At 39.5% G+C, this 15,953-nt stretch overlaps 1 protein-coding gene across 3 annotated transcripts in view; it reads right to left on the reverse strand.

The window, feature by feature from the left end:
• The window catches only part of Iqch (IQ motif containing H), a 198,180-nt gene that overhangs the window by 52,874 nt on the left and 129,353 nt on the right, over positions 1–15,953 (reverse strand). For all 3 annotated transcript variants that reach the window (XM_048424152.3, XM_048424148.3, XM_085689214.2), the window contains 2 exons: positions 14,030–14,150; positions 9,459–9,745 (listed from right to left, as the gene is read on the reverse strand). In XM_048424152.3, coding sequence (XP_048280109.3) covers positions 9,459–9,745; positions 14,030–14,150 — 408 coding nt within the window. The remainder of the gene's footprint in view (positions 1–9,458; positions 9,746–14,029; positions 14,151–15,953) is intronic.

Consider the following 15,953-nt stretch of genomic DNA (forward strand, 5'->3'; position numbering starts at 1 on the left):
CCTTGTACCACTATGTCATGACAGCATCATTCATAATAGCTGAGATCTTGAGACAATCTTTCAATAGATTAATAGATAAAGAAATTGTGGTATATACACACACAGATGCAGACACATAAAGTAGAGTATTAGTCAGCCATTGAAAAGGAAATCCTAACACTTGTGATAACATGGGCAAGCCCGAAGGATACCATGACAAATGAAATAAGCTAGGCACAGGAAGACAGGCATGCATTGTTTTACCCATATATAGCATCTAAAAATGTCCACCAGGGTCAGGAGGTAGGAGGATAAAGGAATGCTGGTTAAAGGGCACAGACTTCCAATTAAAGATGAGTAAGAGAGACCTAGCATGGCATGGTTAATAGAGTTGAATGCCACTGTGTGCTACCAGGAAAGGCCCCATGCTCAGGAATTGTTGACCAGCACAAAACTCAATGTAGTTTTGTGGACTTTTTGTTTAATTTTGCTTTGTTTTGGCATTTTTGTCTAGTTGATCTTTTGTCTGTTTGTTTTGAATTTTAGTTTTATGTGTTTTTTCCCCTGTTTTTGTATTTTTCTGTTTTTTATTTGTTTGCATTTGAAAGAGAGAAAAAGAACATAAGGTTATATGGGGAGAGAGCTATGGAGGAAAAAAATGAACCATATTGTATGAAAAATAATTTCTTCAATAAAAAGCTTCAAATTTAATAATAAATTTAAAATAATAAAGAATAAAAGTACTATGTGATACTATATGACATTGTGACTGTGGTTGGCAATACTGTGTGCCTGAAGTCTGCCATACAGTAGTAGCTTCTCACAAACAAAACAGATATATGAGGTGATGGATGTGTACATGTACAGCAGAGTATCACAGTGTGTACCTTACAATATACATGCACATTAGAGTATCACAGTGTGTACCTTAAGCATTTGCGATTTTTATTTGTCAGCTATACCTTGATAAAGCTAGGGAGCAGGAAGGACAGCTTTGCAAGGGAGCACTCATTCCACAGAAAGCAAGGTGACAGCTGAAGTGGGGGCAGGGTGTCAGCTTTATTTCTGCCACACTAGAGGGCAAGGGGCACACCCTTGTGTATAATCTTCTGTATATCTTAGTGATAACAGGAACACTTCCCTGGCCCCTGTTCACTGCCCTGCTGAACACTGCAAAAATGTGGATCTTCTGAGTAGTGCACAGACAGTGAGCATGCCCAGATCTTCTCTGCCCTGGAAGTGTTTCTGGAGAGAGAAGTGTCTTAGTAATTAAAGGGAACAAGGATGTGAGAGACACTGAAAAGCAGCTAACAGAAACAAAGTTGCCGTGGTTTAGAATATGAAGTGTCCCCTCAAAATGTTCATGCTCTGAAAGGTTGGTCCTCAGCTGGTGGTGATGTTTTGGGGGTTCTGGGAACTTTAGATAGTGGAGTATAGTTGGAAGAAGCAAGTTGCTGAAGACAAGCTCTGAAGAGCTCCATTTTCCCCAGCTTCCTGTTTATGTCTCTTTTCTTCTTGTCCATCAGGAGGTAAAGAAACTCCTCTGACATATGAACCCACAATAAGGTTCTGCCCAAGTAAATACGGCAGAGAAACAGTGGCCTGAACCATTTAAAACTATATTCAAGTAAGTCTTTCCTCCCTTACACTTCTTCTCTATCAAATGACAGCAGTGACACAAAGGTGCCTAAATGAGGTTCACTATACATGGGTCTGCAGGCTGCTCACCTAATATCTGAGGTTTAGGCTTGGACTCAAGTTTCCTAAATTTCAGGGTCTATAACATAAGGAGGTAATAAGACATTAAGAATAGCTACATATGGTAATATTATACATATAGTAAAGTTGTCCACTAGTTCACTAATCAGTATAAACGTAATTTCATGCTACAAAATTAGTATTCTATATGACCATTAATACCATGATAAAAACCTGTGTTTATTGCTGAAGTTCTCATCATCACCATTATCATCATCACTTGCATGTTGTAGGTCTTTATCGCTGACACAAAGACACACATTTAAAAGGGACAAGGCTTTTGTTTTACTGTTTCAGGATCCTCTGGGATCTACTTCCCCTTCACTAGGTAGTAAGTTGTGATTAACAATGTGCCTATTATAGCATTTAGAAACACTGACTAATAAGCACTGCTGTTTATACCAAAGGCCTATTAAATTTTAATTTAGATATACACTATTAACCCTCTCATATATAAATAAAATACCTTCCCTAAAGAGGGAAAGTAAATCTCATTGAGCTCCCTTAGTGAATTCCTTATATATCTTGAAAACAAAGATAAGGAGCTGTTGCAAATGATATTACCAGAGGGGGACTGAGAGAGAAGTATTCATTCATTCATTTAATAAATATTTATTCAGCATCTATTATCTGCCAGACAAGATGCTAGGTGCTGGGTTTACAGAAATGAGCAAGAAGAAATTATGATGTTTCTGTAGACCTCGGGTTTTGCATTCTCTGAAATAAATGTATTCATTTTGATGCTTATATATCACTTTGAGATGATAATGATCAGTGAGTTTTTAAAAATAATGCTAATTCGATTCAGATTCCACTCACAGTTTGAGAACCTGCTGAGGGTCTCTGTGACAGTTTTGCATGTGCTTATGGCATTTGATTTAGTAACAACAGCACCTTGCATATATGTGCTCAGCCTGTCAGAACATCCTGTGAGAAATAGGGCAAGAATTCACTAACTAATGATAGACCAAAGGCTTAGTGAGTATCTTAAAGTATCACACTAGCCAGTGTGAAGAGAGAGGCTGACACTCATGACATCATAATGAGACATTTTTAGGTGATTTTTCTGTTGCAGGATGAGACTATGCATTTAGAAATCCAGAGAAACACTTTTTAGAAAGTGTTTGATATGTCTGTGCATTGGAAGGTCCCTGATACAACTTGCATTCAGAGTTGGGACTCTGAGGATATAATTGTGACATGGATGGATTAAACCATCAGTGGATTAAAAATCTGAATGCACTATTGGAGGTATTAGAACTGTGAAAAGCGGGCCTACTTGGGAGTCATTTGGGGGCAGGTTTGAAGGATGGAGTTTGTCCTCTGCCCTTGTGCATGATATTAAACTTTGCTTCAGGCTCACAGCAATGGAACCAGCTAGCTCCAGATCAAAGCCTCTGAAACTGTAATCTAAGATAAATATTTCCTCCCTTTATGTTCTTTTTCACATATATCAGCCGCAAAAAGTCTGACCAATGTGATATGGCATATGGTCTGATATACACCAGGTGCTCCATTTTGTCTTTCCTCAATTTTCACCTTGTAATAAGTTTTATTTTTTTGTGATTACCCTATTGATGAAGGGCTATTACTAAGCACTTTTAACCATTTTTCATCTCAACTCTTTTTTTAAAAGATTGGATTTGGGTGGGAGCACAGTGTAGTGATAGGATTCCTGCTGAGAATGAGGCGCTTTGGGTTCAATCCCCAATACAGCAATAAACGAAATAAAAAGATTTAATTTCCTATCCCTGTTTTATTTTTAAATATATCTATCAGCACTCATAAATGAGGTTTTTCCCCACAAAGTTCACAATTAGTATGGCTGAAGAGATGGCTCAGTGGGTAAAGTGCTTGCTGCACAAGTATGAGAACCTGAGTTCAAATCCCCAGCACCCGTGTACAAAGCCAGGTGTGGTGGTGTCTGTCATCTCATCACAACCCTTGAGAATCGAGACAGAAGATCCCTGAGGTTTATTGGCTAGGCAGTCAAGTTCCAGGTTCAGTGAGAGATCCTGTCTCAAAGTCACAGTGGTGCATGCCTTTAAATCAGCACTTGGGAGGAGGTGTGAGGATTGGCAGTGAACCTGGTCTACACACTGAGTTCCAGGCCAGCTAGGACTATATGACACCCCATCTCAAAACAAAATAAGGGTGGAGAGTGATTGCAGAAGACAACTGATGCCAACCTCTTGCCTTGCACACATACAGGCATACACATGAATGAGCACACACACACGCACATGCACACACGAACATATACACATTCATACAGTTCACAGTTATCTACAAGCAAAGAATTTTTAAATCTTGGATTTCAACAGCCAGTGTCTTTGGCAGTTTTTTAAATGTTACATAAATTCATATTTATATAAGGTAAAATATGATATTTGTAAGACACAGATTATCATCTTTCTCCATATGTGCTCTGTATGTTGGTCTTGTTTTGTTTTGTACCACACCCTTTACAACCTCTTCCTACTTAGAGCACATTCTTTCTTATACTCCTTCAATCTTAATTATCCTTCAGCTCCCATCCCACCTATTCTGTAAAAACCTCCCTTGATTGCTCCGAACAGAAGGGACCTTGCTCTTATCTGAATGCACACAGCAAGTGTTGTGGCAGTTAAACTGACGTTACTTTCTGATGTCTCTTTTATTGTCCTTTGAAGTTGTCAGTTAAGCCTTTTCTTGTGATTCATTTCCCCAGATCGGCTTCCCAGCTAGACTGTGCACCCCCTAAAGGCAGGCACTTCCCATCTCTATCATCTCTGCAGCTTCTCTAGCACCTGCTATAATGGCATGTGCATAATAGGTGCTCAATGAACACTTGTTTCATTAGTTTTTCCCATAAACGAGTAAACTCCAAAGATCTAAATTTCCTAGAAGTTTATCTTTGTTCCCTCAACAAGGGACTTCAGAATAGACCCTGAGAATGTGTTTGTTCAGAGAATATGTCAGTCTCTCCCCAACCTAAAGCTTTTGGAGGTACTTGATGTTCCTACTAGAACAGGGCTGCTACGAAACTGTCTTCTGGAGTATCATATATTCTGCATGCGGTCTCTAAAGGCCTGGATTTCACATTTCTAGTTTCGTGAAATCTCAGACCTATTACCCTGCTGGAGACAGTCTGTGCTGTGCTCCACCGGCTCCCCTTTTCAGGGGCCAGCTCCCTCCTTTTATTTCCATGCAGTGCTGTGTTCTATCTGACTTTCCCAGTTCCATTTATTTGTTGATTTATTTAGAAACAGAATCTCAGTATTTAGCCCAGGCTGGATGCCTGGTATCTATTATTTAAATCCTATATTTCCAAAACTATTTTCCCATTCTGTTGCTTTAGACTTTCATCTTTATCTCCTGAGGTTATGACAGAATCTTTACCTTCTGATCTGGAGGGTTTTTTTTGTTTTTTTTTTGTTTTTTGTTTTTTTTTTTGTTTTGTTTTAATAACTACGGGCTTGTCCTTAGTGCACCCATCTAATTTATTTGCTTTTCCTTGGCCCTAGTCCCCTTTGCTTCTCTTATGCCAGCATGGTAAATTATAGGTCCAAGCTGGAGCTACCTAGCAAAAATCTGAATGGATGTAGGCACCTCAGTTTTCTGCTGCTCATATCTATTCTAAGATGTGTGTATATAAATAAAACCATGTACGTGAATGTGCTTTGCAGACTAGAACTCTCTATACAAATCTATGATTATCATTATTCATTTCTTTCTCTGATTAGAAATTTAACACGTCTTTGTTTACTCTTGAAAATGCAAATGCAGGGACTAGGGTGCAGTTTAGCATATACAAAGCCGTAGGTTCAATCCGTAGTACCAAAACCAATGAATGAATATAAACACATACATTAATTAAACTATAAAGGGAAATGCAGAAAGCACAGAAAACAAAATAGCAGCCAATTTCTTTGTTACTTTCTTAGCTCTGTTGTAATGAATTGCCACAAGCTCACTGGTGTAAAGTGGCACAAATGAATGGTTCAAAGTCAGTAATGTGGTGTCCTCTCTCTCTCCCTTCTGTCTCCAGCCTTCCTGCCTCCTTAAAATGAAGCTGCGAGTAATCAATTACTAGACATTTCAAATCCCATCTCATTGCTGAATTCAGAACAGTCATATACGCAAAGTCCTTCTGCCATGTAAGGTACCATAAGGGACAATTGCTCTGCCTATCACAGCCTCAATCCTCGCATAGAGAAAAAAATGATGTGATATTTTATTATATACCTTTAGGATACTTTTACTTTGTATATATGTATATATATATACACATATATATTTCTTCTTATAAAATTATAACATACAGATATTGTTTATAATTTGCTTTTCAAATTTCTATTACTATATTAACACTTTTAAATATCTTCAAAAACATGAGTTTTAATATCACAGTATTTGTTTTTATTTATATATGATACATTCTTTAAATTTTTCTATTATTACAATTTAGGCCATTTTGTGATTAGTGTATCTATATAAATCTTTGTGATTGTTTTTCATAATTTTTCAAAAGTGTATTTTATTAAAATTTGAATTTGCCAGTATAGAATGTAAGTATTATGAAAATATCATTTGAATAAATAATTTTCTGAACTGAAAATTTACTTGGACATTAAGAAAGCTAATCTGTTCCTTTTACAACTGAGAAAATGGAAGTCCAGGGAAAAACAGTAAATCCAGAGTAATACAACAGAAAATAGTTAAATTTGACTATTTGAATTAAAATGTAATGACAGATATCACAGAAATGGCACAAACGGCAGGCTCTGGTGTCTGGGTCCGTGAGGTATGGTGGGAAGCACACATGTGCTGAGTTGAAGAAAGTGGCAGAAGTAGTTGGGAGACTGGGTACAAACGACTAAGAGACTTGAGTCCCTTACTAATGGGCACAGTGTTTATCCTTATTTTTTAATCATGGAAAAAGTGTAGTTTAGAAAGAATTTTGAGGCATTGGAATATTATTGAAGATGTTTGCAGGAATTCATAGTTTAGTGTATGTTCTAATAGACTTATAAGTAGTTACAGATATATGTACCTCTATATGGGCGAGGACACAAATGACAATCGGAGAGGAAGTATTTGCAACATGTACATTGAAGAATAGAGTCTTTTATACATAAAAAGCTTCTACAAATTAACATTTTCAAGATAACTCAGTTTAAAGGGGACAAAAACTATAATCAGATAATTATTTTTATGACCAGACAATTAAGTGGAGATAAGTAGAAGGGCTGACAAACATGGGAAGCTGCTCATTATTAGTAATAAATACTGATTAAAATGAGATAATGTTCATTATCTGTTAAATATGCAAGAATTAAGAGGCTAAGAATATGCCCATCTCCTCACTGGCATCACGGGGAGGCCAGTCAGAATATTAGGGTGCTATTTGAGGTGCTATCACTTGCAAAACTGTTGGAGAATATGCCTGAATTTGTAAGTTAAACACAGAAAACGTATTTCCTTTGCTAATGTAGTAACACCCTTTGAGTGGCCACTGGGAACGTACTGCACCACCTATGACCATGTATTCAAATATTAGTGAAGGAAAACAGAACCCATAATATGATAAAATCAGAGAATCTTGGGTTTATATAAAACCATTTCATTCATTTAAATGATGTTTGAGCTCTTCTAAACACCTGAAAATACCTGCTTGCATGTGCTTTGTGCTTACTCACCCAACAAGTATTTCCTGAACACCTGTCTGTTCACCCAGTGCAGAGACACTGCTTAGCAAACTGTAGGGAGCACAAGGAGACATGCAGAGCTGTATCCACAGAAGAAGACAGACAACCAAACAGGTCGAAACTGCCACGCAGACAAGTGATAGGAGAAGCATGGTAGATAATAATATGAGAGGCCAAAACAGTGATTTTGATGTTGCCGGGGAAGTCAGGAAGTCTCTAAGTAAGTATGGCCTGTGCTGAAATACTGTGTATAGGAAGAGGGGTTAACTCAGTCAGAAAAAAAAGGCAAAACGCAGGGGCAGGGGGTGGTTCATGTCTGTAACTTCAGCGCTTAGGATGCCAAGACAGGAGGATCGAGTTTGAAGCCAGACTGGGGCTACATAGTGAGACCCTAACCAGAGCATTTCAGGCTAAGGGCAGCATATTTCTGGCAGAGTGTGCTATAATGAACAAAAGAGATTGGGGGAGGTTGTGTGGTGGACTCAAGAAAAAAAAAGATCTGAGATGAGAGAGGACTGGTCAGATGTACAGGACTGGTGTGGGGTATCTTTTCTCAGAAGCCCATATAGGTGGTGAACTCAGGAAGGATCAACATTGTGTTAGGAGGATATCCCTCTCCTGTGTGCAAGTCTTCCTGTATCAAACTCAAGTAAAAACTGTCAGTGAGCTGTGACCATAGTTACATCTTCTCTATCACCCCAGGAACCTCAGACTTTATCTTTCTTCCTAGGACAGATGCTTGTGAAGGTACAGACTCCTCCCACACCCTTCCCTGCCAGTCTCATCTTTCACCAGGGGTGTGGTTTCTTTCCCCCTTCTCTGGGGAAGTTTCTGAATGCCTTTCAGTCTGTCCTTTGTTCTGTCTTATGAATCTGGGAACAAAATAGAAACCCAATAGAGGCAAGTGGAAAATGGTTATCCAGAAAACCCCAAACTACCCTAAGCATAAACGCTTGCTGTTAAATCGCAATCTGACTTAGATAGCAGATAAAACTGAACAATGAATATAAAACACCTACAGTTTATTTACACTGCATTGCTTGATAGAGGACATTGGAGGGTGGGAAACCTCAAAGCCATTTCAACTTTAGCCAGAAGTCTAGACACCCAGTATGAAAAGCAGAGGAACTAAACATTACAAAAGTGAGACTCATGAAGTAGTAAATTTAAATATTATCATTCTAGGGGAAAAGAAAGCATAGAGAAAAAGCTTTAAAATATTTATAGAAATAAAATATGCAGAGTCACAGACTATCACATATAGAATCTTGAATAAACAAAAGCATATTATAGAATATATGTATATACAATCTCTAGGATGCTTAAAAACACATAGAGTGGAACTATATATTGTTTCTGGTACCTCTGTGTACACTAAAAATATAAAGATGTATAAAACTGTCAACCCACTAAATTTAAGATGGAAGTCTCCGCCTGTTCACAAGGAGGAGGAAGAGCTCCATGTTCAGCAAGGGGTGCCCAGGACTGGAGGTGCTAGTGATGTTATTTTATCTTTTAAGTGAGGAGAGGGCATATGAAATTGATTGCATGATTACTTAGATCTCTTTGTTTTTAAAGTGTTTCCCAATACATGATTTAAAGAAAACATTGATAATCTGAGCTGTTAGTGAACTATTGGCAAAAAAAGAACAGATCCAAGACTCTTAACTCATTTCTGGTTATTCATTTTTCTATTTAAGAACACACTTTAGATCGGTTCAGTCCCTGGACAGTGTAAAACAGTTTCTCAGTAAGATAAAAGCATAGCAATAATGGACAAAAATGAGAGACCCAGCTAACAACTGTGTTGGATGAGTTTCAGTCATTTAAACTTCTACTTTGCACAAATGCTTTAACTTTGTCCCTATTTATAGGCAGAAAGCCTGGTCTCCCTTAGGTCAGCATGGATAGCACAGATGTAGATTTACAGTCAGCTCATCAGAACATAGTGAGTACTGGATGCTTCCTGATACTGTCTGCTGCATGGGTGTGAAGTATTTTAGTGTCATATATGCCAACTGTTCAACTTACCTGCTGCTCTAAGGTGTCTGGATCAATAAATGTCACCAGATCTATAGAAAAGTAACCAATCACATCTTTCTTTTTGCAGGCATTTCCAATTTGGAGGCACAAAGAACTGAGAACTTGTGGATTCACTGAGGTCTGAGGCATGGTGGTTCCAGAAGAAATAAAGGGGCCATCAGCGTGAAACTGGTCCCCCGTTGACAATACCCTGACTTCTCCATCAGGCTCTATCAACATGTCTACGGTGAGGTTGGTGACACTGTCTGCAGGTGGGTATCCTTCAATCACGCCACCTGGTTGGAAAACCATGGAGCAGATAAAAGAACTCAGTCAAGAGAAAGACCCACTTGCAGGAGCAAGAAATGATCTGTGTTTCGGTAGGGAGACTCGGGCTCAGACCTTGCACTTGGCATCTTAGGAAACTGAACAAGTAGCTTCAACCTTTGACTTGCTTTTCTTTACTTCTAAAATGGGGACATAATTCTATATCACCAAGCTGTCATAAAGTTTGAGAAACTGTGCCTATGGTATTTAGTCTGGTTCTTGACACATGGGAGGGCTCAGTGAACAGTAGTCTTGATTACAATCATGATTACAAACACCTTATAAATGCTATATTTGGAACTATTCATTACATTAATGAAGGAGCCAAGGATTATGGGTCAAACCCCTCAAGGAATTAACTCTCCACCGCCCACTGTTGGTATCCTAACAACCAGCGTGCTCTTTCTGTCTAACATTATTGCTTTTCTAAGGTTTGACAGGTGTGGGCTTCTAATAGGCATAGAAAACACTGGCCGTCATGCTGGTCATAGGAATCCTGTAGACAACCAAACACAGAGAATGATGACATGGTCCAGTTGGTGAAGTGCTTGCCACAAAAGTATGAGGACTTGGGTTTAAATCTCAGCACCCTTGTAAAAACTGGTGTGGTAACATATGCCTGTAGCCTCAGTACTCGAGAGGCAGAGACAGGAAGATCCTTGAGGTTTATTGGCTAGCGCATGTAATTGAATCAGCAAGTTCTACATTTTGTGAGAGACCCTGTCTCAAAAGTAAGGTGGAAAGCAATCAAGGAAGACACTCAACATCAACCTCTGGCCTCACATGCATGTACATTCAACCCCCCCCCCCACACACACATGAAGAAAAAGTGAACAGGTACCAGGGCTTGCTGCTTTGCTAAGTAATAGCTGGGTAGTGGTTTCTGTCCGTCTCTACAAACCACACTTGAAGCAGGATCATATATAGTTAAATTCTGAGATTTTTAGCTGTTCTCAAAGTCAGTCATATAAGAGATATTTTCATTCAGTGTCTATGAATTTGATAAGCGGTAGTCTTAATGAATGCTAACTTTCAGAAAGAAAATGATTTTTATCTGCTGGCTTGTTCAAGATACTCTTCAAATGAAGTCTGCTATAGTATATAACAACTAAACGCCAGTTGCTGAAGATTTAATAAGATGAACATAACCAAACAAAAAACAAGCAAACCAGTGAGTCTGTGGTTCAGGTAACTTAGTACTTTGGCTATCACTGATGATAATGTATCAGTATCTTTTATGATTTACAGTATCACTTTGGATACCTTGGAGTTTTGAATGAGAAATATCTCCCAAGGCTCACATAGTTAAATACTTGGTCCTCTGTTGGTGGAGTTGTTTGGGGGCTTATGGAGCCTTGGAGAGAGAACATCATTGGGACAGGCTTTAAGAGATTATAGCCTTGCCCTGCTTTCACTTTGATCTTTCTGCTTCCCGCTTGAGGTTGGAAATGTGATCTCTCAGTGTCCTATGCGATTGCCTGCTTCCATTCCTTCCTCACTATTATTGGCTCTCCCTCTGGAAGTAGAAGCCAAAACAAATTCTTTCATAAGTCATTTTTGATCATGGTGTTTTATCACACTGGTTACAAAAAGTAACCAATCTTGATATATTATTTCAAACATGCTTAGTTATGTTGTCTTCTTAGCATTAAGACTTCAATCTTTTTCCTTTCAAAGCAATTAAATTTTTTCCCAAGAATGTATTGTCTTTGATATAAATCTATGACAGCGTAGAAACCAAATCTGTAGCACATTTTGTGGCCATGAGCTTACTCAAGAGAATAGAAGTGGGATGAAATAGACAGTTGGTGGAAGCTGGTGAGAGTCAGGAACGTGGGGTGATGTCCTGCTCAAGTCAGAAAATACACAAGGCCTCCTGCATGCACTAGGGTTAGGGCCCAGGCCCATCCAGAACCTTCAAAAATGCATTACGTGTGACAGTAGTGCTCAACCTTCCTAATGCTATCCTCCAGTACAGTTCCTCGTGTTGTGGTGACTTTCAACCATGTAATTATTTTCTTTGCTACCTTATAACTGTAGTTTTGTTACTGTTATGAATTGTAATGTAATATCTGATATGCAGGATATCTAATATGTGACCTCTGTGAAAGGGTTGTTTGATCCAAAAGAGGTCATGACCCACAGGCTGAGAAGACTGACTTATAAGAACCATATTTTAAAATGTACTGAAATTATAGGTTATAAGTATATTCCCATTCATTACTTATCTGGAGTGTTTTTTTTCCAACATCTCTAAGCCTCAGTTTCTTCTTCTGTGAAATTGGGTTAATAAAGCCTGTTCTGCTTCTTCTCCACAGTGTTTATGACATGACTTGGGAAGAAGGGATATGAACAGGGGGAGGTAAAGGTGAAGCCTTACCTTGTGGCCACATAGCTCAGGGGAGGTAGAGCTAAGGGACTCATGTAAAAAGAAATGGTCAAGAGCAGTGGTTCTCAACCTGTGGGCCAAGACCCCCTTGGGAGCTGAACAATCTTTTTACACAGGGGTCTCAGATCAGATATTACATTACAATTAATAACTGTAGCAAAATTACATGAAGTAGCAGTGAAAATAATTTTATGGTTGGGATCAGCACAACAAGAGGGACTGTATTAAAGGGTTGCGAGAACCACTGCTCTAGAGGAAGGATTTTCAGGCTGATCTTTGATTATGTAAGCTTCCTAATACTCTGTCTAAGAGGGACCTGGAGGTCTTCATGGTTTTACCTCTTAATTTAAATCTCTTCTAAACTTGTTTATTTGCTTGCTGGTGGAAGACACTGTGCTTTTTTCCAACTACAAATGGAGCTGACTTCCTTATTTTCTCTTTTCTGTCCAGGGGTGCATGTGGAAATTTGTTTATTCATATACTTACAGAGATGAGAGAACACTGAAGGTACCCTACCTAACACACACACACACACATACACACACACACACACACGTGCACACACACACATGCACACACACACACACACACACACACACACACAATCCCCCCAGCATTCCTGTTAGATGGCTGGCATCCAACCTCTTATTTAAATAATTCATTAATAGGGCATCTGCTACACTCTTCCCAGCCAATGTATTCTACAGCCAACAGGCCTGTCCTTCCTGACAAACCCCTTTCATACAAAGGGCTGAGTCCTGCTCCCAATGAACAGACTCACTGGCCCTGGCAAAGACTCCTGCAGAAACATAGGGTAGACTTTTATGGCCCTTCTATGTGTTGGCAGATTATCTGGGATGATCTAATCTTTTGTACTTTGGGCTCCCTGTGCTTCAAATAAGGGTGATAGCAGTACCCACTCATAGGACTGATAAGAGGATGAAGTAAGGGTGATAGCAGTACCCACTCATAGGATTGCCAGGAGGATGATTAAGTTAATGTGTGTCTACTCAGGATGATATTGGCATATAACACCTACTGTGGGCTATTATCATTGTTCAGTTGTCATTATAACATGGCAGTATTACCAGTTTATCATTATATATTGAGGCCAGTGTACTATTATCATCATCACGTGACAGCAGTAAGTTAAGCAGATTATGTGTGCCTTACACTGCAGCCTCCTAGAGAGGGGAAGCCTTTGCCTAGCTGTGTCCTGTGTGGCACCGCAGAGGCCCCTGGAACCGTGTGTAAACTTTGTCCTGTTCATCCTCTCACTCAGCGCTGACTTCCCAGTGACATCACAGAATGAGGATGAGGAAGGAGAGGAATATCAAAATAATGGAGGCTGGTTTTATTCCTAGTCTGTAGAGGATTCTGGTTTGAAAATGTTACCTTTCTGAGCTAGGGCATTTCTGCTCTCCTAGAAAATGAGAGAGAAAACTAGATCTAGTAATGGCCTTTGTTCATCAGTCTGTGATAGAAACGTTCCTATTTCTAACCCCGAATTTTCCTAACCACTATATGCAGTAAGTAACTGAGGAAACTGGGTCTCTGAGGATTGTCCAAGGTCACATGTGGTTCATTGGAGAGCCGCCCCTCAAGACAAGTCTGGTCTAAGAAATGCCCAGAGTACTGAGTTCTGCATGGCGTGCCTGGCATGCTCAGTTCCTATTTATTTAAGAGGCTGGGTGCAAGATAAATATTTAGGCAGTGCTTGAAAAGGAACAAAGTCAGCTGCAGAAACATTTTCCAAATCAATATCGACTGATGAAGAGTATTTGAATTGGCCCTGGCTTGACCCAGAACTAGAACCTAAGCTTGTAATGCTGATCTTCAATAGAAACTTTACAGTCTTATTTACCTTGAGTGAGAAACGTTTGGAGGAATTTCCTCCACGTTGGGAACCGTTTCTCATTGACTGGCTGTACGTGCTGTGCTAAAATGCCCGCCAGCTCCTCGGAGATCTTCACCAGAGCTGGCTCCTGCAGAAACAAATTAAATAGAACCACAAGCAATTTTACTACAGAAATGAAAACTGCTTGTGGAGTGATTAAAAACCAGGCCTCCAACAGGCAAAAAAATGTGGTTACTGTTTACCCAGAGCCAGAAAGCCATTTTGAGATTGTTCTATTTTTCCAGCCATTTCACTTTCATATTTCAGTGTGATTTCCCCTCCCTGACATAGATGCTAATTGTACATATTGTGTCCAAAAGGCACCCTGTACTTGTCGTGAGGAGTCCAGGCTTCAGACTCACTTCAGCCCCACCTGCAGAGTGGCCTCTCCGTCTCCACTCTGAGCCTCAATTTCACATTCTGAAAAATGTAAAACTGAATAGCTTGTCCCTTAACTCCTTTGGATGAGAACACCTTTTATTCTATGAATCTAACAGCGTTTGAGCTTAGGAGAACCATGGAGTTGGTGAGGTCTTTCTTTGATACTTCTGCCTCTTTAACTTGTGCCCACTTTGTTGTAAAAGCTGCCTATTTTTACAGTGTTGATAGGAAAGCCTAAACTCTTGGCTACAACTGTAAAGGTGGGATTTTAAGATTTTTCAGTTAGAGAACATGCTCTATGGTCAGCCTTAGTCAACATGAAATCCCTGCAGATCACAGTGTCACCTGTCTAGTTACATAGCTGACCCCTTCATCGGTGAGATGATCCAAAGACCACAGAGCCTTCCATCAGGAGTGAGAACAGAAGGAAGCTCTTTAATCAATAGGAAGTCTATCTTTTTATGTAAAAGGTGTAGCTTGCTATGATAATTTCTTTTCTATCTAAGTTATAATGTTTTTAAGGCTCATTAAAACTTTTCAAATGGAAGCCACAGTTTAGACATTATTTCTATCATGTGCAGGGCAGGGCACTGCATATAAACACTTTGGTGCTCAGTATTCATCATGTTGTAAAGCAGAGCAGGGACAAGCAAAGCTCCAGCTTGCTCCAGGGTCCCAGAAAAACTATGAATCTAAGAGAGAACTTCAACTAATTTGTAAGCATCAGCTCTAGGGATGGGGCTGGTTGTAATACTGGAAATCATCTGCATACTCATTTTTCCAATTTCCCTAACATGAAAAAGTGATTGTTCTCCCGATTCCTTAAAACATCTGGTTGATTCTGTTTGAATGCTCACTGAAAATCCAGACTAAAAGACAAATATCTTAGAGTTTATGATAGGCAGGTCCAAATAATCTGAGTTGTTTCTAACTACCTGAAAACTCCTGGTTGTATCTTTAGTTAATCTTGTGAGTGATTGGCATGCAAAACAAAAACACTCAGAAGCAGAGTGTTCTGGCCAACACAAGGAAGGGCTAGGAAAGTCGGCTCGTGCAGTAAACCTCTGCCTTGAGGTGTGGACGCAAGGAAGACGACAGTCGAAGCAATGGGCCTTCGTGCTCCACACCTGTACATTGCGCATTTCCTCTTATTTTTACTGCAAATTTACTGATGGTGTCAAAGCTTCATGTGCAAATTATGAGCAAGCAGCTCCAGCATAAGGAACCCCTCTGCTCTCTGAACACCCCACATTCTGTAGTCTTACACTTGTTTCAGTTCACATTCTGCTCCATGGGAGAAAACTGTCTCTGAACAGGGAGTAGTGAAGGCTGGCTTTAGAGTCTGCCTCTTTCTAGAAAACTATCCCAGAAAAAAGAAACCTCACAGCCCAAGCCTCTCTTGGACAGGTGGAAAATTCTCTTTTTATTCTGCCTTTACTAGAGGGACTTTTCTGTCTCTCCCACTTTTGAAGGGAAGTGGAGCCATCTACTCGTTACATATGTGCTAGAG

Source organism: Myodes glareolus, chromosome 4 (genome assembly GCF_982192425.1).
Source record: "Myodes glareolus chromosome 4, mMyoGla1.1, whole genome shotgun sequence".
Classification (NCBI taxonomy): Eukaryota; Metazoa; Chordata; class Mammalia; order Rodentia; family Cricetidae; genus Myodes; species Myodes glareolus.